Consider the following 27,884-nt stretch of genomic DNA (forward strand, 5'->3'; position numbering starts at 1 on the left):
CAAAAACACAGATGGTCTTTTTTTTCTTTGGTGTGACCTGGCCAGGGGATTGAACCCACAAACTTCAAGTCTCAGGGTGCACACTCTACCACTAGACCACTGAGCTGGTCTTTGAAAAAGCAAAAGAACCAAAAAAACGCCTGACTATACATGGTCGGTTTTTTAAAAAAAAACAAACAAAAAAAAAAAACGCCTTAGTATACATGGTCGTTTTTAAAAAAAAAACACCTTACTATACATGGTCGTTTGAAAAAAAACAAAAAAAAAACAAAACAAAAAAAAACGCCTTAGTATACATGGTTGTTTTATTTTTAAAAAAAACGCCATACTATACATTGTCGTTTGAAAAAACCCCAAAACAAAACAAAAAAAAAACGCCTTAGTATACATGGTCGTTTTTTTTAAAAAACGGTCGTTTGAATAAAAAAAAACAAAAAACAAACAAACAAAAAAAACGCCTTAGTATACATGGTCGTTTTTTTAAAAAAAAACCGCCTTACTATACATGGTCGTTTGAAAAAAAAAAAAAACAAAAAAAAAAACGCCTTAGTATACATGGTCGTTTTTTAAAAAAAAACTCCTTACTATACATGGTCGTTTGAAAAAAAAAACAAATAAAAAAAAACAAACAAAAAAATAAACGCCTTAGTATACATGGTCGTTTTTTTTTTTTTTTAAAAACGCCATACTATACATGGTCGTTTGAAAAAAACAACAACAACAACAAAAAAAATGCCTTAGTATACATGGTCGTTTTATTTTTTAAAAAAGGCCTTACTATACATGGTCGTTTAAAAAAAAAAACAAAACAAAAAAACGCCTTACTATACATGGTCGTTTGAAAAAAAAAAAAACAAAAAAAAAAAAAAACGCCTTAGTATACATGGTCGTTTTTTTAAAAAACCCTGCCATACTATACATGGTCGTTTGAAAAAAAAACAACAACAAAAAAAACAAAACAAAAAAACGCCTTAGTATACGTGGTTGTTTTATTTAAAAAAAAACGCCATACTATACATTGTCGTTTGAAAAAAAAAAGAAAAAAAAAAAGAAAAAAAACGCCTTAGTATACAGGGTCGTTTTTTTTTAAAAAAAAAAACGCCTTACTATACATGGTCGTTTGAGAGAAAAAAAAAAAAAAAAAAAAAAAAAAAAAACGCCTTACTATACATGGTCGTTTGAAAAAAAAACAAATAAACAAAACGCCTTAGTATACATGGTCGTTTTTAAAAAAAAACGCCTTACAATACATGGTCGTTTGAAAAAAAAAACAAAAAAAAAACAAACAAACAAAAAAAACGCCTTAGTATACATGGTCGTTTTAAAAAAAAATAAAACGCCATACTATACATGGTCGTTTGAAAAAAACAACAACAAAAAAAAAAAAAAAAAAAAAAACGCCTTAGTATACATGGTCGTTTTATTTTTTTAAAACGCCTTACTATACATGGTCGTTTGAATAAAAACAAAACAAAACAAAAAACAAAACAAAAAACGCCTTAGTATACATGGTCGTTTTTTAAAAAAAAAAACGCCTTACTATACATGGTCATTTGAAAAAAAACAAAAAACAAAAAAAAACGCCTTAGTATACATGGTCGTTTTTAAAAAAAAAAAAAACGCCTTACTATACATGGTCGTTTGAAAAAAAACAAAACAAAACAAACAAAAAAAACGCCTTAGTATACATGGTCGTTTTTTTTTTAAAAACACCTTACTATACATGGTCGTTTGAAAAAAAACAAACAAACAAAAAAAAAAAAACGCCTTAGTATACATGGTCCTTTTAAAAACAAAACAAAAAAAAAACAAAAAAAAAACGCCTTACTATACATGGTCGTTTGAAAAAAAAAACAAAAAAAAAACGCCTTAGTATACATTGTCGTTTAAAAAAAAAACAAAAAACAAAATGCCTTATTATACATGGTCGTTTTTTTTTTTTTGTTTGTTTTTTTTTCAACACCTTAGTATACATGGTCGTTTTTTTAAAAAAAAAAACACCTTACTATACATGGTCGTTTGAAAAAAAAAAAAAGAAAAAAAAAACAGAAAAAACGCCTTAGTATACATGGTCGTTGTTTTTTTTTTAAAAAAAAAACGCCTGACTATACATGGTCGTTTGAAAACAAACAAACAAAAAAACAAACAAAAAAAAATAAAAAACGCCTTAGTATACATGGTCGTTTTTCTTCAAAAAAGCGCCATACTATACATGGTCGTTTGAAAAAAAAAAAAAAAAAAAAAAAAACGCCTTAGTATACATGGTCGTTTTTTAAAAACAAAACAAAACGCCATACTATACATGGTCGTTTGAAAAACAAAAAAACAAACAAAAAAAAGCCTTAGTATACATGGTCATTTAAAAAAAAAAAAAAAACGCCTTACTATACATGGTCGTTTGAAAAAAAAAACAAAAAAACCCGCCTTAGTCGTTTAAAAAAAAAAAAAAACGCCTTAGTATATATACATGGTCGTTTTTTTTTTAAAAAAACGCCTTACTATACATGGTCGTTTGAAAAAAAAAAAAATGCCTTATTAAACATGGTCGTGTTTTTTTTTTTTTTTTTAAATGCCTTAGTATACATAGTCGTTTGAAAAAAAACAACCAAAAAAACGCCTTAGTATACTCGGTCGTTTTTAAAAAAACAAAACAAAAAAAAACGCCATACTATACATGGTCGTTTGAAAAAATAACAAAAAAATAAAAAACAAAAAAAATTCCTCACTATACATGGTCTTTTTTTTTTCTTTGGTGTGACCCGGCCGGGGGATTGAACCCACAACCTCCCAGTCTCAGGGTGGACACTCTACCACTAGACCACTGAGCTGGTCTTTGAAAAAACAAAAAAAGTAAGAGTAAGCGGCTAGGAAAATGGATGGAGGACGCCGTTTGAACAAACAAAACAAAACTAGAGCTGCGGGCAGCTATCAAGGGCCCTCGCCACGTTGGGGTACTGTCAAATAGGACAAGGACCATCTAAAATGTTTTTGACAAGCCTTGTGTGTGCAAAGTTTTATCAAAGGGCCAAAGAGGTTTGTGCAATTCCCAAAATAAATTCAAAATGGCGGACTTCCTTTTAGGTTTAGCATACGGCTACAGAATACTTTTTGTAGGTCTTAGGCTAATTGGTTTGTCTCCTCAGAAATCAATTACGTTTTGAACATACCGTTTTTAAAAACATTCATACTGTATTGTATGTTGGGATGAGTCGGTTCTATATCATGTTTTGATTCCTGTTGGCCTCCAGGATTCAATTGGACTGTGATTCTATCTACAAATAATTCACCATCCACCAAGTGTTGTGCGCTCTGCAACAGGGATGTGCAAAATTCCACATGCTCAAAAATGCTGGCAGCTGAAAACGTCTGTTCAGATAACCGCATCACCGGGCTCGCCATATTAGTTGTGATTGCCGTAACTCCAGATTAGACTCGAAAGGCAAGCTGGTTGATGGTTGGATGAATAACAAGGCTTAGTCACGATAAATGATTTATTAGGGCAGTGAAGGATTGTTGCTCCCCCTCATCTGACTAACAGTTTCCGATTGGCATGCAGGCTGGAGCGGGGGGCAGCAAAGGACAGCTACGACAGCACATTTGATTTCTATTACCGGCGCAATACATTTTGCAGATCATCTACAGCATGTCTGATCATATTAAGAGCATCTTGAAAGGGCATGCAAGCTTCCATGCATCCATTTTCTTTCTCTTATCCAGATATGACTGAACTTCTCAGTTCTCAACCTATCTCTTAACACATTCACTGCCAGCCCAGCAAAAATGCATTGCATCATTTGACGTCTTTTTCCGTCAAAGGCAGTGAATGAGTTTTAAAGGACACCCTGTGGAAGAAACTCATTTTTGTATCCGCCATCTTGTTCTTTTGGTCACAACATAAAACTTGTTGGTGAGGGTGGAAACGCAGATTGACCATTAAATCAAGAGCTTTTATTCTTGGCTCAGCTACTTTTGTACCTCGGCATTCGTGAACATGACGCCAAGATACTTGAGCAGGCCCGGCAGATAATTGTGCGAGTTAGTCGTGCGTGGGATTAGCCGTTTGGAATGTGCGTGACTTTCATTTGATTCGTGAATGTAGTTTGGAAATATTAGATCTCGATAGATAGATAGATAGATAGATAGATAGATAGATAGATAGATAGATAGATAGATAGATAGATAGATAGATAGATAGATAGATAGATAGATAGATAGATAGATAGATAGATTCTTTCACAACTATGGACATTTTGGAGCCTTCAACTTGGGTCAAAAAGTAGAGCCAAGAGTTCAAAGCAAACATGGTGAAGCAGCATTTAGTTGTTTTGCTGCACACGAATGCTGTCAACAGAAGTCAATGAAGTCAATCCCAAGTATGAATGTTTTAAGTCAAGGTTAAAAACCACACCCTTCTCTCATGATTATGCTGGATTCTTTTAAAGAATTTTAAAAATATATACACATTTATTAATTCTTTTTTTTGGAAAAACGAAAATTACTTTTAGTAATTTAATTATGCTTGCTTTTCTTTCTGTAGTTTTTTTTTGTGTGACTTTGAGTTACCTTGTGAATGAAATGTGCTTTACTTTCAATTAACCAAATATTACATGTTAATGTAATGCGGTAATAAGACAGAGGGAAGATATAGTAATATAATATACAATAATATAATACAATAATTATTTATACTTTTTTTTTTTTAATAGCGAAATCTCACATCTCTTGCCACCGACTGTGTATAAGACATATATCAAAAACAACAAAATGTTAACAATAAAATGAATGACATTTTAAAATCACCCGTTTTATTTTTCTGACTTTTTCTGACATATTTTTTTTTATTTTTTTATTTTTCATTTTATAATTTTTTATTTACTTTTTTTCAGGATAAATTGTAATATATTCTCTACATTAATTAGTTTCTTAAACAACTAAAAAGAAGGTTGTGCAACCTTGAATTATGCTGTAGGTGTACATTGCCATCTAGTGACGAACGAGCAGTACTTCCGGAGTGTTGCTTACAAGGAAAGCATTATTATTTTCCCCAGTAATTGGGTTGAGCACAAGAGAAAAATGATGCTAATAAAGTCTGCATCAGTCATCTGAACAATGTAATCTATTTATGATGAATGTGCTGAAGTTTAGACAAAGGAGATGAATGCAGTGTACATCATCCATAAATTAGGAGTCATTCGACCCCGTGGGGGATTAATTAAAGTTCTTATTGCAGCAATATTTCAAGACGGCTATTTCAAACTCAAATTATTTCAAATACAAGAAAAAAATAAATAAAAAATGGAGACCGAAACACAGACGGAAAAATTAAGAACATAATTCTGTGTGTTATTTAAGTCACCAACCATTCACATGCAAGAGACAATTTAGTAAATAAATTAAATTAAAAATGTTGACTTAAATTTTGGAACATATTGGTGTAATGTAAGCAAATGCAAAAAAAAAAACAAAAAAAACCCCAAAACAAAACCCTTTTAAAAAAAAAATAAAAATTGTACATGCACAAATTAATACCCACGACATTTTGGGTTAAATGCTATGTTTTTAGCATTTAGCCTAAAATATGTGAGAACGAGTTTGTTGACAATCAAAAATGTTTACTCCACATTGGCAGGCCACACTTTTAGTTTTTTTTTTCCCTTAATGTCACAAAAATGATAATGGCAAATAATTTGTTTAACAATGTTTTTAATGTTTTCCAGTTCAGATACACAACATACAGTGTGTAATAGCCTCTATTTGAAATAGAAATATTAACTTTGAATTATTTCAACCCCTGTTGTGGTCATGATGCTCACTCACAGTATCTGGAGCTTCAAGCATGTTACTGAATCAGACTAAATGAACGAGACAAACAGGTGCAAACCTTCTTTTTTACCAACCTAGCAACAAATATCATCGGCTACGAATAATAAATTGCCATCGTTTCAACACGTCTCCTAACCAAAACGCCAACATCAAAAACTGTTTCGTGTAAACTTGGTGAGTGTGCTTCCATTTCCTGTTGGCTTTCCTCTTTTTGTCATTGTAGAACTTAATGAGCACGTTTTAAACCGACCTCCAAACGTTGTGCGGACAAAATTGCAAAAGATAAGCAAACCAATCAAAGAGCAAGAGGGCATAAAAGATTTCCAACCTCCAAATGACAGGTTATAGCGTATGACAATTCAAGACAAGGTGAGACAATAACAATTAAACCCAACAAGCATCACAGGTAATATTCTAAGGTTTGTTTGGAGCACATTTCAAATATCTCTTCTTTTTTTTGGAGTCATTTCCTTCATCTGTTCTTTGGCTTTGCAACCAATGAAAGGATTTATTTTATTCAAATTATTTTATTCCTTGGACAGTCATATGCAGCTTTATTACCACAATACGAAAGCTTACCTGAGCTCCTTCTTATGCTTATACTGACCTGAACTTTTGTCTTTTTTTTCTTTTCTTCTCTTTTCATTAGGTAGGTCATGTGCCCGTAACCTTTGGGAATTTGCTCAGGAGCTCTTGAAGAAAAGACAAATTAAACACAAGAGCTAAAATCAAGTAAATCGTCTAAACTTTGCACCTGTTGTCACAAACAGAAAGTTCGGCCAGTCAATCAAAACCAAACGACAAATAATATTTACAAATCCCAGTTTGTCCTCTTACATTTAAAAAATGTACAGTTTTGTCCGTGTGTTGTTTTTTTCCCCTCACAAGTCCTGTAAGGAATGGCGGTCCTGGGCTTCCGTGTGTTGTTCTCTCCACCACACAGGATGCAGAACATTTACAGTGAGACAATCCAACTCCCCTTTGATTTTTGTACTATGAGTTACCAAGTTTTTTTTTTTTTTAAATCAGGTTTTAAAAACGCATCCTCTGTGCATCGATAGCCGTGACAAGCTAATTTCAACATCACATCACTGAATCGCTATTGAGTCCAGTCTCAAGGTTCACCGGGATTTCGTCCAAAACTGTCCGTATTCAGTTGTGCAAGTGACGTGAAATGCGCTTTTTTGCGAGGTTCTCGCCATCATAAATTAGATCTCATTAACACCCGCCTGGTTGACGAAAGCAACGAAAGAGGCGGGACGATAGGTTGTTAGGCAGTCTTCAAACACGCAAAGCATGTGGCTAATGTTGGTCACGGACACAAACCTAATGTAGACTACAGCCATGTCGAGTTTCTTTTTGACTTCCTGTAACAGAATTTTTTTTTTCTTCTTGTCATTCAGAGACTGTGCAAACATCACCGTTGGCAAAAAAAAAAGATAAGAGCAAAATAAAGAAAAAGAGGCTTGAGGAGTCTTTGGGGCGAAGCCTCTTGTGTTTAAAAAAAAAAAAATTAAAAATAAAGGAACTATTTATTTACTCTCTGTTATAGTTTTACACAATATTCATCTTTTAATACTTTAATATTTGTCAAAGTACCACAAAGTGCAGCTGATTTTGAAAGAAGAAAATTGCCAAACTCATTAAAACTCTTTGACTGCCAAACGTTATCCAAAAAAAAACAACCCAAACAGTGCGAGCCGATTTCGAGCATTTTCACTCATCTTTCAAGGCAAACAAAATATTGTGCGCTACGACTACATAAACATAAAAAAGTATGATTCTACCTTATTCCGTTCTTTAGTAATCACCATTCAAAAATAGGTAATTTGAGTGACATTGAAAAGATAATTTTTTTGCACAACAATGACCACCTTTTTTTGTTTATTGACGCTCTGTGAATTAGATTTAATGTGACAAATGCTTTGATCATTCATGTCATACTTGAAAATTTTCAAATTCATCATGTCAGTCGTGTTTCAGCGTAATTTCATATGCCGTGAGTCCATTGAAAAGAGATACAATGCTGCCATCTGCTGGCCATAGTTAGTGGGTGTTTTTGATTCCACAACCCATTGAGCAGGCAGTGCTGCACAAGACATTGCACTGCCCATTGAGGAAAAAAACAAAAAACAAAAAAAACCAACCTTATTGTCAATTAACGTTTATGGCGGCATTCATTAGGATTTTAGCATACGTCATTAAACGTTTTTGGCAGTCAAAGAGTAAAAAAAAACAAAAAAAAAACAAAAAAAACAACAAAAAAAACTAACAAATGAAATGTTTCTGTCCACGCTTTTCAGAGAAAACAATACCATGCAACATACGTAAGAAAACTCCATGTTCTTTTCGTAAATTAATTTCTCAAAAAAAAAAAAAAAAAGAGTGACCAACCACAGTGGAACAGTTGTGTGTGTTTGTCAAAAACAAAAATGAAAAGGTTGGCACTTTTATGATGGTAATTCCTTCTGTTACGATACAGTCAGCGTGGACCTCTCCAGGCAGTCCACGGGATGCCAGCGAGAGAGCAACTTTATCACAGTACTTGGCACCAAGAATGCTGGTAAAAATGAGATATCAGAATATCTTCCCCCACCCGCCCCCCCCATTCATATCCGTACAATTTATTAATAATACATCATTTACATTTTGTGTTTTTGTATAAAAGACTCCAAAAGGGAAAACGAGTCTTGATGGGATGGCATGAAAGAGGAAAGAGCCATTATGTTAATGGATTAATGAAATGAAAGAGGGGCCAGATGCGATGAGGCGGCAAAGAAACGGAAAGAGTGAAATGGGTTGGAGGTGTGTGCGTGTGTGCTGAATGTAGAGACACACATAATTAGAGAGGAACAAATAAACAAATGGGCATGAGCGCAGGCCACATGAGTGTAATGTTGGGAAGCCTGAATTTCCGGGTTGCAACCCGCAGATTGAATATGCACTGCAAAAAAAAAAGAAAAAAAAGAGAGTGATAGTTACTTGAAAAACCTAGTAAAGTTTTTCACTCAGAAATTTTACAAAGATATTTGAGTACATTTTACCAGTTTATTTAAAAAAAAAAAAAAGCTACTCAAGCATTGAGAAACAAAACAAATTCACGACCTTCAGCTTAGAAGGCAGCCACTCTACCACGTGAGCCATGCCATTCTTGCAGTTTGCCACTATACTGCATTGCTGGTGTTTCCAAAATGAGACAAAAAAACAACAACAAAAAAACAGGTCTTTTGGAGGTACATGATTCCACATGACATCATCAATAGACCCTTCCAGCTGATGTCACCGCTTAGTTTCCGCTGCGCCTCCCGGAGGGCAAACATCCCATAACAAATGAATGTAGAGAGCTTGATTTTCGGCGGGCGTTTTCGTTAAAAGGTGGGAAATATGTCAAGTGTCACAAATAACGTCCAGTACGGCACTGATTCTTTTCTAATACACTGGCATTGACGCCCTGCCCTCCACCGTAAGAGGCGCACTTCAACGTGACGTCACACTGGAAAGGTCTATATACTAACACGCAGCAGGAGTGGCACGGCTCAGGTGGTAATCTGAAGATTGTTGGTTTGTTCCTCAACCCTTGAGTAGCTTTTTTTTTTTTTTTATAAACTGCTGATAAAATGTACTCAAAACTCTCCTTGTAAAAGTTTTTTTCAAGTAAATATTACTTTTTTCCGTCTTTTTTTTTTTTTTTACAGTGTGGGTTCATTGTACTATAGCGAAAAGTTGAAGCCCAAATCTGGAAATATCAAAATGACATCAATCAACAACAACCTAAAGCATTTTTTTTTTTTTTTTAAATCTTTCCTGTCGCAGCCTCATATGAGGTTTCATACTAAAACACAGAACACAGTACCAGCTGTTGGATCATCTTGTTCAACACACATGACCCGAGTCTCGCTTCCAGACTGGGTTTTAAAGCTGCAATTTGTAAATTTCAAGGAACCACTGGCTCGTGACAGACAAAATGTTTGGGCATATACGGATTTCTAAGCTCAGCGTTTTGTACTTCATAAATGAATGAATTCTTTTGCCCATTCATAAACCCACGAAGACGTGTGTTAACCGACCAAACATTATGCACAATGCGTCACAGATTATATTTAGCTGAGTGCTTCTCTGAAAAATTGTCACAAGTTTTCAGATGAATCTGGTAACTAAAGGGAGCTTTTAAAAGACAGAAATGAAATTGCAGAGAGATGCTATCGTGCGGAGTAGACGATGACGTCAGAGGAATCTGATTGGACCTTCAGTAAGTGCTATGAGCTCATAACGTTACCATGACAACCTTGTCACATCACGACTTTTCTGGGCTAAAATCTCACATTTGAACCTATTGCAGAAAAAAAACAATAAATATTGAGCAAAAATCATCTCTCATTCACCCTCATGTTGTGTTTTTTTGTGCATTGGGAAATAGCTATGCTATTGATATGATTTTTCAGCACAGCAGAATAAAAAAGCAGGAGTTAGAGTACAATATAAATGCTGAGCTGAATTTAAAAAGAATGTAATGAATTGAGAACTGGAATTGAGAAGGAAATACATCTAACTTCCTCTCGTGTCTCTGATTCAATTAGAATGTGATGGGAAAGGGCTATGCTATTATCAATGTTTAAAATTAGCAGAAAAAAAAACAAGTCAAGTCAAGCTGCAAACTGTGATGCACTCATAAATTCAATTTTAAATGCTGAGTTGATATGCCGATGAAAGGAATGAATTGAAAGTCTAAGACTATTTGATGTATCATTGCACAACCTAATGATCGACAAATATCATGAAAATATGCCCCCAATTATGGGGAGAGATTTGTCTCACAATTATTCATACAAATACATACGTGAATGTCACACTTTAACACACTTTTCTATGTTGGTTTACAACACATTGCTGATTGGCATAGGCGGTCGGGGGAGGAGCATTTTACGATCATTTCTACGTGCCAGATGCATACTGTATGCCCACGTCAACCTCTAAAAATATATATATAAAAAAAAAAAGATCGCACCAATAATTTGTACTTTATGAATGAATGACGTCGTCCTCTCTGCTCGAGCTTAATGGCGCTAAATGAGGAAAACGCTTCTGCACCTCTCGGTCAAGTCAAGTCAAGTCAAGGCAAGCCAAGCCAAGCCAAGCCAAGCCAAGCCAAGTCAAGTCATCTTTATCGATATAGTCTAACCTCACTTATAACAACCATGTTCTTGGCGCAAATCCATTGCCATGTGTGGTAAATCAGGCGCAAATTTGCTCCCAGCTGTCAGAATTTGTGGGCGTGTTTGCGCCGGTATATGATTAGAGCAATATCTTTCGTGAATAGGTGGGTAACTGGGAGCAGACTGCGGGTGCAGTTCTGGAGCAGTATTTCGCGTTCTTAGCGGACGCAGCGCATTCTTAGTGAATCTGCCCCTGAGCCTATTTGGTCCCACTCTAAATAGAGTCAAATTTACTCTATAAAATTTACTCTGTATATATATTTTAATTTGACTCTCCTTTTAGTTTAGACTGGGACTTCATATAGTCGTTTTCAGAGTAAAATTTAGTCTACAAAATCTACTGTGTACTCAATAGTGTGAGTGGTGCAGGGTTGACATCAGACCAATCTGATTAGATGCCTACTAAGTGCTTAAATGCGAATCCATTGTAACACGGCCACATCATCACTATTCATGTCTTTAGTTCACCTTTGATTTTTCTAACAAAACACAACTTGGAACATCTGTGACCAAATTAAGAAAAAAAAAAAAATCAGCCGAACATTTTGTGCCTTGATGAAGCTTGAGTCCTTGAGTGGGGCGGGGTTAGCAAGCGGAAGAATAAGACTTTTCTGCACAATGGTATTTGTAATTGCTTGTCTTTTAGCAATCAGAGTCAACCCAACCTTGACCAGCGATTACGTTTACAGAGGTATTTGTCACTGCTTAAAATCTTACAAACTGCAGCTTTATTTAAGGGCTTCATGAAAAACACCGAATAAAGAAGAGGAGAGGGTGATGAGGGTGACAATGTATGGCGCCGAGGAGCTTGTGCCGGGTCCTATACGCGAGTAGTGGAGTGTTGGTGCGGCAAGGCATTGTTGCTGTGGCTGGGGACGGGCGTAGTGGAGGGGGCGGGGACGGGAGGGTACGTGTTGAACGGATGGAGGGGCTGCATACTGCTGATGGTGCTGGGGATCATGGTGATGGTGTTGGCCGTCATGAGCGGCACATCCTCCGGCGCCCGCCGCAGCGCCAGCGTGTAGTCGGGCGGGCACACCGGGGGCCGCAAAGGCTCCAGGTCGCCGTGGATGCCGCGGGAGGGGAGGGGCGTGCCGTGATCCAGCTCGGCCCTCTGCTGCTTCATCTGCAGGGACATCAGCTCCTCCTCCTGGCTCAGCGCCAGGTCGTTGTGCGGCGGGGCCCCCACCACGCCCAGGCCCACGCCCATGCCCATGCCCATGGTGGCGCCGCGCTGCGGGGACAGGCGGCGGTGGCGCCTCTGCATGAGTTCGTGGCGCTTGTCTCGTTTGTAGTAAAGTGCAGCGAAGGCCAACACGTTGAGGAAAAGGAGGGACGCGCCCACGGCCACCGTCACGCTGAGCTCCGTGGAATAGTCCCTCGTCTCCGGGGGGAAGGGCGTGTTGCGGGGTCTCTCCGAGCCGTCCGGCTCGGGCGGATAGGTGGAGATTCCGGGGTGCCTCGTGGAGCGGGTGTCGCCGTTGTGTTTGACCTTACCGTGGTTGGTCCCGCCGGGCGGCAGCGGCGTCGTGATGGAGCTGATGATTTGCTTGTGGAGGCTGTGGAGGTGCGGGACCAACTCTAGCCAGAAGGCCACCTTGTTGGCCCGGTAGTTGTCTCGGACGCGCGGCTTGAGGCCGATATGCAAGTACTGCTTGTCTTTGGAGCTGAACTTGGTCCAGATGACTTCCTCGAAACGGTTCGGCTTGGTGTGGATGAACGTGGTGTCCTGAGGAACTGGGAGGTTTGGATCACTGCAAAACACAATCAAGGAGATTGATAGTAGCATTGGAGCTGCAGTATTCAATGATGCTACACAAATATGAAAATAAAAAAAAGTTTACATTAGGGTGTCAGGTGAGTCAAAATTTTAATCGTAATTAAGTGCAAGACTTTAATAGTTAACTCACAATTAATTGCAAATTTTAAATCTGTTCTAAATGTACAATAAAACATTTTTTTCCAAGTTTTCACAGTCTTGTTAACATAAAAGTAGAAAAAAAATGTTTAATAGCAATATGGCTGCATCTTTTAGCCATTGATACAGTGATTTCATAATCATTCATAAAATTGAGTTAAAATAAAAAAAGATGTACTGTACTATAAAAAAATGAGTGTCATATTGATTTTGAAGATGACTGATGATTGATATTGATGAAAAAAAAAGTTTACATTTGGTGTGTCAGGCGATTACATTTTTTTTTTTATAGTAATTAATCAAAGGACTCTAATAGTTAACTGTGTATTACTTGTAACCATGGTGTAACACCGTGGGCGCAACGTCATTATTTCGGTTTATATCAAAATAAATCTATATATATATATATATATATATATATATATATATATATATATATATATATATATATATATATATATAAATATATATATTATTGTTTGTTTTCTGTGTTTTTGTAAAGCGCTTTGTGACAGCTCAGGCTGTTTGAAAGCGCTATATAAATAAAGTTGAGTTGAGTTAATAGCACCTGTGATTTTCGACACCCTCCCTTCTTACTTTGACCATCTCCAAACATTTTTGTTTTTATTTTATTTGAACTGAGTCAAATGCCATCTTTAGCATATGTCGCGGGCCACTAAAAAATGGACGGTGGGCCGCAAATGGCCCCTGGGCCGTAGTTTGGACACCACTGTCATAGAATATGCATGCAGGCGTTTGATTGATACTGCACTATACCTACCCTGTCTTGGCAAAGTTGGTCCAGTACGTCATGACCACAGCACTGAGCATCACATCGTTCTTGGAGAAGTTACATGGGAATAAATCAGTGGCTCCGACCATGGGAATGCCAAACACGTAAGGGATCTCATCTCCGTGGGCTGCATCAGCCCAGTCAGGCCTCGCCTCGGTCTGACAGTGGTGGTGGAAAGTGTAGAAGAAGACGGGAGACTGGAACTCGGCGTGCAATTTGGCGGTGGCCACAGCCGGCGCCACCCACTGGTGGTCTGTGAAGAGAGCCAAGAGGGTCTTCCTACGCATGTCGCTGTTGTCCCGGTCAGCCCAGTCGGTATACATGAACTTTATGGTTTCCCTCAGGATATCTTTACCTGAGAGGGAACAAAACAAAGCTGATTAACATGGAAAAAGTGAGGATAAAGATGTGTGATGTTAAGTTCAGCACTTATGATATCGCTGAATATCGTTTTATGGAAACAATACAATCATGTTACGTTCAGGTCAGTCATGAATAATGAGCATGAATTATATTTTAATTTATGCTTTGTACAATACTGTAATCAGTTGAAACCAGGATGTTTTTCCATTAGTACATTGTACGACAATATGATCTAATTACCTAACCACCTGAAATAGGATTATGCTAGAAATATTTCATTTTTAGCGCAGCATGCGCCATGCTTGTGTAACTTGTTCGATTAGTGTGTGAATCGATGGGCAGTGACATTCATGCGACTGAAAAATAGACCAGTTATGAAACTAATATAATGGTACTTCAAAGTTGAACCACAATCTGTTGTGTAATGTTGACCGACTTTCAAAACTGAATTTACCACTTAGATGAATTAGATTTGGGATATTGGAAAAGGAAGGAATATTAAAACAAGTATCAGCAGTTATAATTGTTAATTAATTAAAAATAATTAATAATTAATTAAATCATTAATATTATTTTTGCTGCTTTTGTTTTTTTGCGAAAATAAGATCCAAATTGAAGGTCAGTATTAAGCAGAGAGCTTAATAATAATAATAATAATAATAATAATAATAATAATAATAATAATAATAATAATAATAACAATAACAATAATAATAATAATAATAATAATAATAATAATAATAATAATAATAATAACAATAACAGTGTTTACCAGTATCTACACAAAAAAGTAGAATTGCTCATTTATAGTGCATTTCATACACAACGTAACTCAATATACGCCATAAACTGCAATTAAAAGTGTACAACATTTGAAAGCAGCAGATGTAAGGTCCACAAGCAATTAAATAGTCAATGAGAAATTGAATGTGTGCAAACAGTTGAGTCTGTTCTTTAGAAAAATCTACACAAACCAAAACCAGCTCTTTTGTTGGGTTTGTTCGAACAGTTCAGCAAAACAAATATTGAATGTTTTAATGCCAGATCTCAAGAGCGAGACAGTGGCTGCTGGTGTCAGACTTAGGTTAGTGAGAGAATCGTGACATTTACTTGTTCAAATGACTTTATCTATATTTAAAATAAATGTTTTTTTTGAAAAAAAGTTTATCTTTGAAAAAAACTATAAATGTAAATGACGGTATGAATTGTTACTTAGTGAAGCTGACCGTCAGGGTATCCATAAAGATTGTCGACAAAGTTGGAGATGGTGTAGTCAAAGGAGGGTGCAGATATTCCATCTTCTCCTTCACTGTCATCCACAAACTTCAGGCCTTCTCCTTGATTTACGCCCAGCAATATGTCATAATTCAGGAACTCACCCTGGTGTGAAAATTCACAACACAATTCACCCACGGAATAAGATCAAAAGAATGATATATACTAAATAGACAAAAGTATTTTTGTGCTCACTGCACCTACAAAAAGAGAAGACAAATTTAACAAAATATAATTGGTCACCCGTAGCAACTGTAAGATATGTTTTTCTTGTTATGACTGTTTTTTGGTTTAGTTATTGTTTTATGACGTTGATGGTATCCGTTGCTATGCAGGTGCTATTATCCTTGCAATGACATTTTTATGATGATGATATATTAGCCACTCTTAGTCTTATGCAGTTACTATGTCCCTTAATGACGACAATGTTGTTAGTTGCTATGCAGTTGTTATGTCCCTTGTGATATTTGTATCACAAAGTATTAGCCACTCTTAGTTTCATCTAGTATCATGCAGTTACTATGGGCCCTTATATTGACAATGTTGTTAGTTATGCAGTTACTATGATCCTTGTGATGATATTTGTATGATGATGATGATGATGATGTATTAGCATCTTAGTTTTTCTGGTCTAGTTGCTATGCAGTTACTATGACCCTTGTGATGATATTTGTATGATGATGAATTAGCATCTTTATTTTTTTGTCTTATGCAGTTACTATGTCCCTTATGATTATAACATGATGATGCATTCTCCACTTTTAGTTTATCTATTCTTATGTAGTTACTATGCTCCTTATGATAAAGTGATAATATGGTCAGCTGTTATGCAGTAACTGTCCCGTGTGATGATATTTGTATGATGATGATGTATTATTCACTTTTAGTTAGTCTGGTCTTATCCAGTGACTATGCTCCTTATGATGATGTGACATTGTGGCCAGTTGCTACGCAGTTACTTTCACTTGTGATATATGTATGATGATGATGCCGATTTAGTTTTTCTAGTCTTATTCAGTTACTATGCCCCTTATGATTCTAACGGATAAAGATGATGCATTTTCCACGTTTAGTTTGGCTTGTCTTATGCGGTTACTATGCTCCTTAATAATTATAATAATAATAATAATAATAATAATAATAATAATAATAATAATAATAATAATAATAATAATAATAATGTGGTCAGTTGTTATGCAGTTGCTATGTGCCTATATTAGTCACTCTTATTTTATCATATATGCCTTTATTCTATCATATAGATTTTTACATTGCTCTAGCGAGATACTAAATGACACTTTTGTCAGTACGTCGAGGTTCTTTAGCTGAGATTTTATCTCAGCATGCTGAGGTTTCTTCCATGCAAGCCTTCTATGTTTTCCACATCCAGCCCTGCCCGCTGTGGTTACCTTGTACAGGACTTTTGAGTTCTCTACCCAGTTCGCTCAAGCTTCTTAGTCAAGGTTTCTACGTCGTATTTTCTTAAAGGCCATCTGAATCCAGCCCTGCTCTCCATTGTTACTTTGTATTTTGTTACATAAAGACTCTACTGTATTTCCCAACTCCCGTGTCTTGTTTGCAACTTCGCACCACACATGACACATCCTCTTGTATTTTATCCCCAAAGGTGTTCAATGTCGGGATTCTGTTAAAAGTTATTTCACACTAAACTCATCCGAGCATATTGAGACCAAGTCGTGCTGTAGCAGGAAAGGGTCTTCCCCAAATTACTGTACTGTCCTGGATATTGTAAATCAAGTACAGTTCAAAGCAAGGTGCAAGCAGAAAGTCCATCATACTGACCTGTTGCATTAGAATCTCGGGGTCATCAGGCACCACGTCACCATCCACAACCGGTCCGAAGGCAATGTGGTAGCGCGCAGGCTGTATGTCCTGGTCCACCAGCTCCCGGAAACTCTTCCTCCTCAGGCAGTCCACCAACTCCGTCATATCCCTCAGAGTGCAACCGACCTTCTTAGCGAGAATCTTGGTGTACATGACCGGTCGGTAGTTGACCGACCAGCTGGAAATGGCGGAGCCGCTCTGAGCGATGGCCCTCTGAAACAAACCTACGCACATAGGTAGGAGAACATAACAAATGCTGAACAGAAGCATATCATGAACTTTTTTTATTTTTCCAGTGACACACTTTTGCTAGCAGCGGAAGATGCATTCACTGCCTTACAGTGAGCCTAAATAATGCATAGTTTGGAGGAAGAGCATTTGTAGAGCACTATTATTGAAGCAGCTCTGCTACTTTCATTGCAACAAACAACAAATACTGACGCACAAAAACAAAGTATGACACAAAAGAAGAGACAAGCACGGTAAATGGTGACCAGTCTGCACAGTCTCATAAAGGCTGCAGAAGAGATGAGGAAGAGAAAGAAAAATGCATGCACTGTTGCACTGCTGCAGTTACGTAAAGTGGCTTGCTGTCCCTCTTTGTTTTTTTATCTGCAGATTCTGTCATTAATAATTAACCCCCGCACGCATACACACAGCAAATTCTGCATGTGCCCCACCCCCGCTCCTTTCCCTGTGAAATCAATTAAGCAGCCACTCTCAGCTCGGTTCATCTCTCTTCTGCGCACACAGTGCCTTTAAAAAAACTCCTCCAACTTCGCATTCGCTCAGAATTATAGCCCAGTTTCAAAGCGTTGTGAAAGCGGCTTTTGTTAGAACCATAAATGTGATATACACTTACCAGTTTCACATACACACTCGCATTAGGTACACCTGCACGCTTTAATGAGATCCGATACAAAAGAATTGTAAGGATCACAATAATAATGCACTTATGGAGTGTGATTACGAAAGTGGCCCCAGGTTTGAGTTTCCAGACCAGCTCAGGAATGAGAAATACACGGCGAACGGTGCTTTAGCTTGACGGTAACGTACCGGACCGGTGCATGCTTCTTATATTCATGTAATGAAAATTGTGAGCATGAATATGTGCTCATTCTTACGTAACTGAATTAGTAACAAAAATACCGGTATTAGGGATAGACGATTATCGGCCAAGCTGATTATACTGAAAATTTGCATCGGCCGTTTTGAAAAATCATACGGCCCTTAGTAGATTAAATCACAATTGTGTCAACTTCAGGGAAATAGTTAGTTAAATATTTAATTATTTATAAGAGATGCTGCTGAGCCTGGGAACTCTCTGCACCTTCTGTTTTTGTTTGAAATTAAAATTAAGATAACATTTTAATATTTCAGATATTTTTTTAAATTTTGGACCACTTCATTTACTGTAGAAAACAATGGTTTAGTAAGTTTTTACGTAACTTTTTAAAACATGCTAATGACCCTGGGAGGTCCCTGAACTTTTTGTTAGAATTTTAAAACAAAGATGTCAACTGAGTATGATAAAAAAAGAAAAGAAAAAAAGAAAAGAAAAAAAAACAATATTCTGCAAACCAAACTTTAAAAGTTGTTCAATGCTTAACAAATTCAGCAAAGTTAATTGTTTTTTTTTTTTTTTTTTTTTTTTTGACAGCAATTTTTCCCTTTAATGAAAATGAATCCAAATATTGGTTATTGGCCAACTTGACTAATAATAATCAGTATCGGCCCTGAAAAATCGTATTGGTCTATATCAGCAGGGTATTGGCCTTTAACATTTTCATATATTTTTCAGTGACAAGTACCAAAGAAACTGAACTTTAATTTCTATGTTTCTTTTTTTAGGATCACATTAGACTGTGCAGTTGTAGCTAATAAAGTGTCTAGAATTGATTATGTTGTACATATGGCACATTGAAGAGGGATTCATTTGATACAACTGTAAATAGTTTTAAATTTAATAGCAAACATCAGCTGTCTCTGTTTTCCGAGTTAGGATTATCTCACCCATTCACGGAGATAAAAATAAAAATTCTTCAAGGTCACCTTGCCACTGCAAAGGCTGACAGTTTGCTATGAACTTAATCAGATTTCTGGGGTATAATAAGTATGGTGTGCGAGTTCCATTCATCAGTGGATTTAGGGATCAAACATCTGGTGTGAGATTTGGATTCCTGCCATTCAGAAACAAATAATGAAGGATTAGTCCGTACAGTCAATTATTCAGATTCTGACTTGAAACCAATACAAGGCAGTGAAATTGTGCAAACCCCTGCAGTTGACAGAAAGAAAAAAAAACTACGCTACACGGCAATGCGGTTCTTTCTCGATGTCCAGATGTGTACTGAGGTGGGTAACATACTATATCTTTTGTAATGTCTTGTCCAGACAGGACAAGTACAGCCAGTGTAGCTCTGTGATCTTACACCTAGGTGGGATAGCAGTGTTTAGAATGATTACCCGGCTTGTGCCCTAAGGTGAGTGTTGTTTTCATGCTACTGATAGTATCCATCTGTCAAGTCTAGCACTGGCCGAACTGATATTGTGATCCTTTATTACTGTAAACAACTGAGGTTGGCGTGTCTGATTAATGCGTCCGCTCACTTTGGATGACATAAGCAAGATCATTTAACAACTAACGTTGCATGCAAAACAGTGGTTCTCAACTCTATAAAGCCTGAACCGTGAAATAATTGAACATTAAAACAAATAAATAAATAAACTTTCACATATGACTTTTGATTTGATTTGATACATCCGGTTACAATGCTTCAAATTCGTACATTTATAACTGTCAAAAATATAATAATAATTATATTATATTATAATTATTATTATATAAGTATAGTCCTCTCCTTTTTCAATTGGGGTAATCTTGCAAGGTTGCTGGAAAAGCCATCAGCGATATAGATACTGCCCTCTAATGGATAATCGGTGCAATGCATGTGTCAGATCATATACATCAGGGTTTTAATGGTAAAAAGAATATTATACTATGAAATAGATGGCTCCAATATATTTAAATAAATGTATTTAATGATACGTTTGGAATTTGTAGGCTGCGATTGGCTGGCGACCAGTCCAGGGTGTCCCCTGCCTACTGCCCAAAGCCACCTGAGATAGGCTCCATTAGCCCCTTGTGAGGGTTAGGGTTAGGGTTAGGGTTAGCGATCAAGAAAATGGATGGATGGATTGATTTGTAGGGTTAACCTTGTTGGAGGGACTGAACCCCACCCATTTCCTATGCGCATTCACCGAAAACCACTTTCTTGACTCAAAACATCATTGTGGGAATCCTGAAGCATTCCCACATATGTTATTGTGATTTTGTATTCTCCACACTTTTTTGCCGCATAACAACTCCCACATAATTCTTCCAATTTACACTGTTCAAATTTCAACTAGCTGCAAAAATTGACGCCTCCCGGGGTATATATCGTCTGATTCCACATTACTTACAGTTACTCGCACAATTTAACGTTAAAGATCAACTTTTCCCTATTCATTTTCAATGGGACAGACGTTGAACTTTTTTCCAAGTATTAATTTTCACGCCCACTTCCATACATATAACTTATCATCATTACCAGGTGTCTGATATTGCTAGGTGGCATAGTTGGTAAAGTTCATTGCCCAGTAACCACGAGATCATAATGTCATAATTTATCTCTCAATTGACTTCATAAGCATTCCACATGCATTCAAATCTTAGCATTCAGCATTCCCACGCAATTCCTCCAGAAATTTCACTTAGTCTAGTTCTAAATGAACTTCCATGGGCATTGTCAGATTTGTACATGAAAACAAATGCCTGTTGAGTCAGTTCCGACTGTGGTTTCTTTTATGCTTCAGCTCCGATGTGGTTCTGTGTCCCAAGCCGGATTCTTACCTTCAGAGTGGTGAGAGAGGATAAGAAGGTTGACGCAGGTAGCGCCAGCCCCCGAGCCAAAGATGGTGATTCTCTCCGGGTCTCCTCCAAAGTGGCCGATATTTTCATTGAGCCAGCGCAGTGCCTGGATCTGATCCAACAAACCATAGTTCCCCTTGGCAGACTGATTCCCTGTGCTCAAAAAGCCTGCAAAGTAAATTAAAACAAACAGGGGAAAAAAATAAGTGGTGGAGAATGACACAGTTAAAAAGATTGTGTACAAACAGTGGGGCAGAAATTCAGAAGCACAGTATGAAATAATTATGGGTCTTGACTGTGTTGTAAACTGACGCGACAACTCAAGTTTAAGTCTGGTGGGATTTCTATTCTACAAATAAAATCACTCCAATTTCGACATATCAATGTTGCTCAGGAGAGCAACAATTCTGAAATGATATTCAATCTAGTTTACATATAGGAAGGAAATAGATGTTATTATGTGTTATTTATGTCACAAAAACCCAAACAGCACCTGATACTTTGCGAGACGACAAAAAAAAAAAAGTAATCAATTTGTTTTGTCTGCTGCCCAAAGCCAGCTGAGATAGGCTCCAGCACCCCCCGCGACCCTTGTGAGGAATAAGCGGTCAAGGAAATGGATGGATGAATTTGTTTTGTCTGTTCAAAACAATCATATGGTTATTTGTTTTGACATCCAATCTCTACCCTAGAACATTCAATGTGTCCCATATAAACCACAAACAAATGATCTTCAGAAAGAAAATGTTCTCCAACTGCCTGGCCATGGAACAGTACCAGTCTGAGGGACTTTACATACCAAGCTGCCCAGACAGACTGACAAAAAAAAACAATAATTTCCAAGAAAAAGCATTCATCAGGTCTACTGAAAATACACGTTTATCGCTACAGTTTTTTTCTCACACACTAAACCGGATCTGCGAAATACCTTGTTCCCAATTCCAACACGCAATCTTTATGATGCAGGATTTCCAGCAATAAAGGTGATCAAAAAAAAAAAAATAAATAAAATTACAGAGTAGACTGGACAAAAGTAACACACGCTTTGGGTGTAATTGTCTCTCATTACCCAGAGATGTGACCGGCTTGTTGAAGAGAAACAAGTGCAGCGCTCCCACTAATTACAACAACTACCTTCAGTTTACGTGAAACTGGTTCGTGGCGAAAAAAAAAAAAAAAAAAAAAGGTTTGACACTGTTACTCTAGGGCACCATTATCTGCCTCAAAACTCCCACCTAAATTGCAAATCTAGTCCTCCTTGTCTTCCATTTTGAGTCGTAGATGTAATATCTCTGTTCCAAAATTCTGTCTAGATAGGAGATAATGTACACGTGAATTATGATTTTGGGAAAAGGTTCAGTGGGCCGCGCTCAGTGCCTCAGTACCGAACCCACGTGTCTGATATTTCTGAGCACTTGCTCCTTTCAATGATGTTGAAATGCTCTGTCAGACTTGTCTGAAACTGACAGACTATCAACTGGTACCAGGATCCTGTGCTGAGTCTTTCAGTTGGCACGGCAACATCTGGATTGAATTTATAGCTGTGAGGGAGAACATGGAAGCATGTGTCAAACAATCCGCATCCTCTGCCACTTGTGTCTTGCCCAGCTATGTCGAATTGTCAATTAGTGTATGTGTATTTAGTATCTTGTCTCCCCTCTGTCCGCGTCGATTCATTGTGTTTCCCTAATGTCATGCTGCCCGTTTTTGCCCTGAAGTTCCCCCCACGTTTTGCCTTGCTTTTTTATTTTATTTTATTGTTTTTTCTCATCTATATCCTTGTTTACCTCCTTTTTTTTTTTTTTTTTTAATTAAATCCCCTTTTGATTGCACCTCTGCCTCTGTTTCCCTGCACCTGGGTCCTCTACCCTCCATACGCTTACAGTAATAGTCAGAAGCTCTTATGCTGTGTTCTCAAAAGGTAGTTTAGGATTTTACAAGATTTTGGGGTGGTCGAGACCCTGTAACCAACCGGAAAATATCAGCCCCCGCACTGAACAGCATCTCCAAATCAAGACGCAGAGCAGGCGCAGGAGCATTTTTAAAGCTGTGAATGATTCATGTGATATTTTCACAAGTTGGACCTTGACACAGAGCAGAAAGTTTGCTTGTAAAAAATATCTTTATTCACCACCGTGCCATGAAGGCAAATGTTAGTAATTGTAAATAGTTAATGTGCATGTTTAGAAAAGCTCAAAACAAATTTAGGACCTGAGATTGAAACTTATGTCTGACACATTTCATGCAGAAAAAATGTTAACTTTAGTTTGTTGTTTTATAGGCTATATGTATTTTTTTCAATTTTTTTAATTTTAGAATGATGGCGAAATCATTCACCCACAGACGAAACCCAAGATGCTTCCGTCCTCTAACACACCATATTCATACAATCAGCTGATCAGCAAGCTGTCCAGAAGTCTGATAACGAGAATCAAGTGTGTTGGGGTACGGAAACATCCAGGTGGACTCCAGCCCCCGAGGACCAGCATTGCATTTTGACAGAGGTGTGAAATCCACATAGAGAAAGTAAAAACCGTGCTACAGTTTGGCATTTGTTCAACCGGCAGGCAAACCGGCTCAAACAAGCCGGTTGAATTGAAGTTACAGTTTGGTTCAGCTTTTTAAAAGAATGACGGACTGACGATGACGGACCCAACTTTGATTCTGTTTAAGTAACATGACTGTCAATCAAAATTGTCCGAGCACTGTTTGTCAGTACAAATGCTCTGCTCTCTATTGAGTCTCCATCTTTGTAAAAGCTTCATTTTTGATACAATTAGGGCAGCAGTGTGAACTGCAGGGACTACAAAGAAGCAGTTGATAGAGTACAAAATTGCAGCGTGTTTGCAAGTGTCTGCAAGTTGACAATTATATGCAAGTGATGGTGGCGATGAGTAGCGATGACTATCTACCAAATTGACCTCTCGATAACAATCAGAGCAACATTCACATCGGAATCCACACTCTTCACCGTACTTACACCACAGTTAACAGCACTTTAAAACTGGAGTGATTTTGTTTTGCTCTAACCTGGTGATTGTGGTTCAGAATACAGTTGCGTATTACACATCAGCTGGAGCCTAACGCGGCGACGGGTGGCTACATCAAGACAGACATTTACATTGTCTTTCACACCTTCAGACAATGAAGACTCTTTGATTTTGCGTAAAATTGGTAAGAAAGTTGATGATAATTTAGTTATTTTTCTAAATGGTCTGCATCCATTAAAGAAGTCAACCTTAATAATTTCTTGACAATAATATGTTACATGTGACCTAATTAGTCTAAATATGACATTCCGATTAAATATTACATTTGAGGCATATGTTATGTAACAAAATCCAGCCATTTTTCATCCATTTCAGGGGGCGGCCATTTTGCTACTTGCTGTCGACTAAAGATGACATCACAGTTGCTCTGGGCACAGGCAGTGCCCAATCACAGCTCATCTGTTTTCTGAAGCTGCGCTGTGATTGGTCGTTGCCTGTGCCCAGAGCAACTGTGATGTCATCTTCAGTCGACAGCAAGTAGCAAAATGGCCGCCCCCTGAAATGGATAAAAAAATGGCTGGATTTTGCTTCATAACTCAAATTCCACAAATGTAATATTTAATTGGAATGTCATATTTAGACTAATTAGGTCACATGTAACATATTATTGCCAAGAAATTATTAAGGTTGACTTCTTTAATGGATGCAGACCATTTAAAAAAAATAACTGAAATCAATCACTTTCCTAAATCATCATCAACTTTCTTACCAATTTTATGCAAACACAGCACGTAGTGTATCTAAATATCGCCTTGCAAACACGAGTGGTCATTCCAATAACACAGGGATGACAAGAAACTGAAGCGTGATTACAAATGTAAGTTCTACAGTAATTAAAGGCGTTACCCTCAAACCTAACTTTCACCCGAATGTGACTCAGACCTGACGAGGTATCGTCGCTGAGAGTCATGTGGAAGTGTCTGCTCTGTGGCTGAGTGCTGAGCTTCCCTGCCACCGTTGCCTGGCAACTGTCCAGCGCTTCAGGCTAAATGATATGGGCAGATACTCGCTAAAGCACTCGCGTACAGACATGCACGCACTTACATGATCAAGCACGGAAACAGCTCAATGCAAACACGCGCGCACACAATCAGCTTGTGAATTTGCATACAATCATGGCTAGTCTGTCGTCTTTTCAAGGGTAACGTGACAGTGGATGTTAGGTTTGCCGCCCACCATTGATGTACCAACAACTATACGCTTGCTCATTCACTAAGTTTGCTCTCTATCAACCCATTTGCTGAGTTGGGCTTCTGGCTTTAAGTGCTGAGGGCAGCAGTTAACACATCTGAACTTATGCATATTCAACACATGCTTTTGATATAACGGTCTGCGAGGTGTGGGGAAAGTTGTTAACCTTTAAATAATGGCGAAAGACCGGCAAACTAATGGGTGAATGGAAGCATGGTGCAAAATAACTGATGGGGAAATCTATTTTAAACCAGAAATACAAATTAAATAATAGAAAAAATATTTATTTATTTATTTTTTTTAATCCCAGAAGTGGTCACCACATTCACACACACAGAAATAAAACTAGGCTGCTGCATGTTGTGTTTTTCTGTAAAAACATGCAGGCAAATACATTTTTATATTATGAATTTTCTGTCAATGCTAATGTAGGGAAGCCCATTTAACTCGCTCATTCACTCCCAGCCATTTTCACTGGAGTAACCCTCTTCGCTACAGGCTGTTTTACTGGATTTCGACAGATTTTGCAGATTATGTTCTATTGCTATAAAAACATGGAACCTACCAAAATTATATTTGTATCTGTTTCCGTTTTGCAGCAATTAGCATTAGAATATGCTAAGTTTAATCAATATTCATATTCCTGGTGAAAACACTGTCAAAAAGAGCTTGTTGCAACATGGCCCTGGCTGATCTCTTATACTCTGCTGCCACCTGCTGGTCGTTTTTTGTATTAACTGCCATTGCTTTAAGGCACCTCTTAATGTCAGAAGCTGCAGCAAAGCCTTCTGTATGCACTTTCATTAAAAAAAAATCTATATATAGATACATTTTGGGGAGTGAAGGACAAATTATTTAAAAAAACAACAACTTATTAACACGTTTTTCGGTTTGAATGAGTTAAGCATGGGGAAAAGATGCCAATGTCACACAGAAAGTGCTGATTCAAACCCAAAACCCCACCATTGCTGAACCAATGAGCAATAGGCTATGGTTTATCACCATAACTAGAAAAAAAGTCACTTTTCATACTCTAAAGTAAGAAGTATTAGTGCAACTCCTCTTACACTTAACTTCTGAATCCTATAGGGAACCAAGCCCTAATTAATGTCACTCCAAACACATACAGTATGTGCTGTTTTACTGAGTAAAAATAACTGCGCTGTGAAAAAAGGTAATTAAATGAGCAAAGCAAGTGGTGGCCTAAGGGGCTGATTAGGCGACACTGTTTTTAACTGAAAGGAGATAAAAAAGTAGTGTCACTCATTGGCAGCATATTTGGAACCTAGTAAAATTTCTCCAACAGCAAAGATATTTCGAAACCACAACAGTTAAAAAGAGTAGTTTGCATGCGCACAATACTATAATAATCACAATTATTATGATGCTGATTATTTTTTTTTACTACTGAGTTTACATGCACATGTCAAAATTTCCAGACATTTTTTTTGCAGAGAGATCGCTTTGACAGCGTTGCTACTGTACGTTTGGTGAAAAGTTAAATTCCAAAGTTCAGATGGGCTGCCGAACTGCCCTTCCGCTGCATGTGGCAGAGTGATGGCTAACTTGGAGGCCATTGGATGCAGGCCCAGTGATGGGCCCCTGGGGTAGGTGGCCCCTGGGGTAGGTGACCCCTGTGAGCGGGACTCCAGAGACACAGAGGGAGATAATGACAATCTTCATGCACTCTGACTGCAACATCAACAAGCCAGGCTCTTTGAAATTCTGTTTCGTTTTCGACATAACAGATGATCATTTATTACTCCTATTTGGGATTTAAATTCTCGCTCTCCATCGGTAACGAGCTACGCCGGTAAATGACAAAAAAGAGCTTTAAAATGTTTTAAAGCTTGCCATTACAGTTTCATGCACAAAACAAGATAGTAAAGCTTATTGTTTTTGAAAATCATCCAATGTTATTTTCCAAAACAACCGGGAAATGGTGGTTTGGATTCACCATACTCGCTAATCACGTTTGCTGTTACATGTATCCACTCAACTGCATGTGCTTATGAATGAGTCATAATGTAATTTTACATTCATCACCGCACATTAGTGGTCCAATTATTCTGATGTGAATACTACATCAGGAGTTCATGCTCACTGCTCGCAGAGGTTAATGGTGAGTCCTGTTTTTTTTTTTTTTTTTTTTTTTTTTTTTTTTTTGTATGAAGAACGTCCAATTTCCTTCAGCAAGCAAACAGACTTCAGCATGAATCAGCAGAAATTGGATGTTGCATCCTAATGCTAGCATTTTTTTTATTTTTTTTTTAAATAGCTAAGTGTTTGACAGTCAGCATGCAATGTGACAGATTTGGTCAAACCAGAACTCTAGAAGAGAAAGTCAAGTTCTACAGTTCTACGCAGCCCCACTAGTCAAAATACGGTATTCTGGTGAATATCGCATAAGTAGAATATGAGTTAAGCAACAAAATCCAGCAGTTTTATTCCATATCAGAAGGCGGCCATTTTGCCACTTGCTGTCCAGTGGAAATGACAT

General features: G+C 37.4%; 1 protein-coding gene across 3 annotated transcripts in view; it reads right to left on the minus strand.

The window, feature by feature from the left end:
• Positions 1–10,598: 10,598 nt before the first annotated feature.
• LOC144006023 (neuroligin-2-like) overlaps positions 10,599–27,884 on the minus strand; it is a 66,941-nt gene continuing 49,655 nt past the window's right edge. For all 3 annotated transcript variants that reach the window (XM_077504633.1, XM_077504632.1, XM_077504634.1), the window contains exons 5-9: positions 21,126–21,311; positions 17,189–17,454; positions 15,337–15,490; positions 13,736–14,102; positions 10,599–12,790 (exon numbers count right to left, since the gene is read on the minus strand). In XM_077504633.1, the coding sequence (XP_077360759.1) occupies positions 11,857–12,790; positions 13,736–14,102; positions 15,337–15,490; positions 17,189–17,454; positions 21,126–21,311 (1,907 nt within the window). In that variant the 3' untranslated portion in view covers positions 10,599–11,856. The remainder of the gene's footprint in view (positions 12,791–13,735; positions 14,103–15,336; positions 15,491–17,188; positions 17,455–21,125; positions 21,312–27,884) is intronic.

The sequence above is a fragment of the Festucalex cinctus genome, chromosome 18 (genome assembly GCF_051991245.1).
Source record: "Festucalex cinctus isolate MCC-2025b chromosome 18, RoL_Fcin_1.0, whole genome shotgun sequence".
Lineage (NCBI taxonomy): Eukaryota > Metazoa > Chordata > Actinopteri > Syngnathiformes > Syngnathidae > Festucalex > Festucalex cinctus.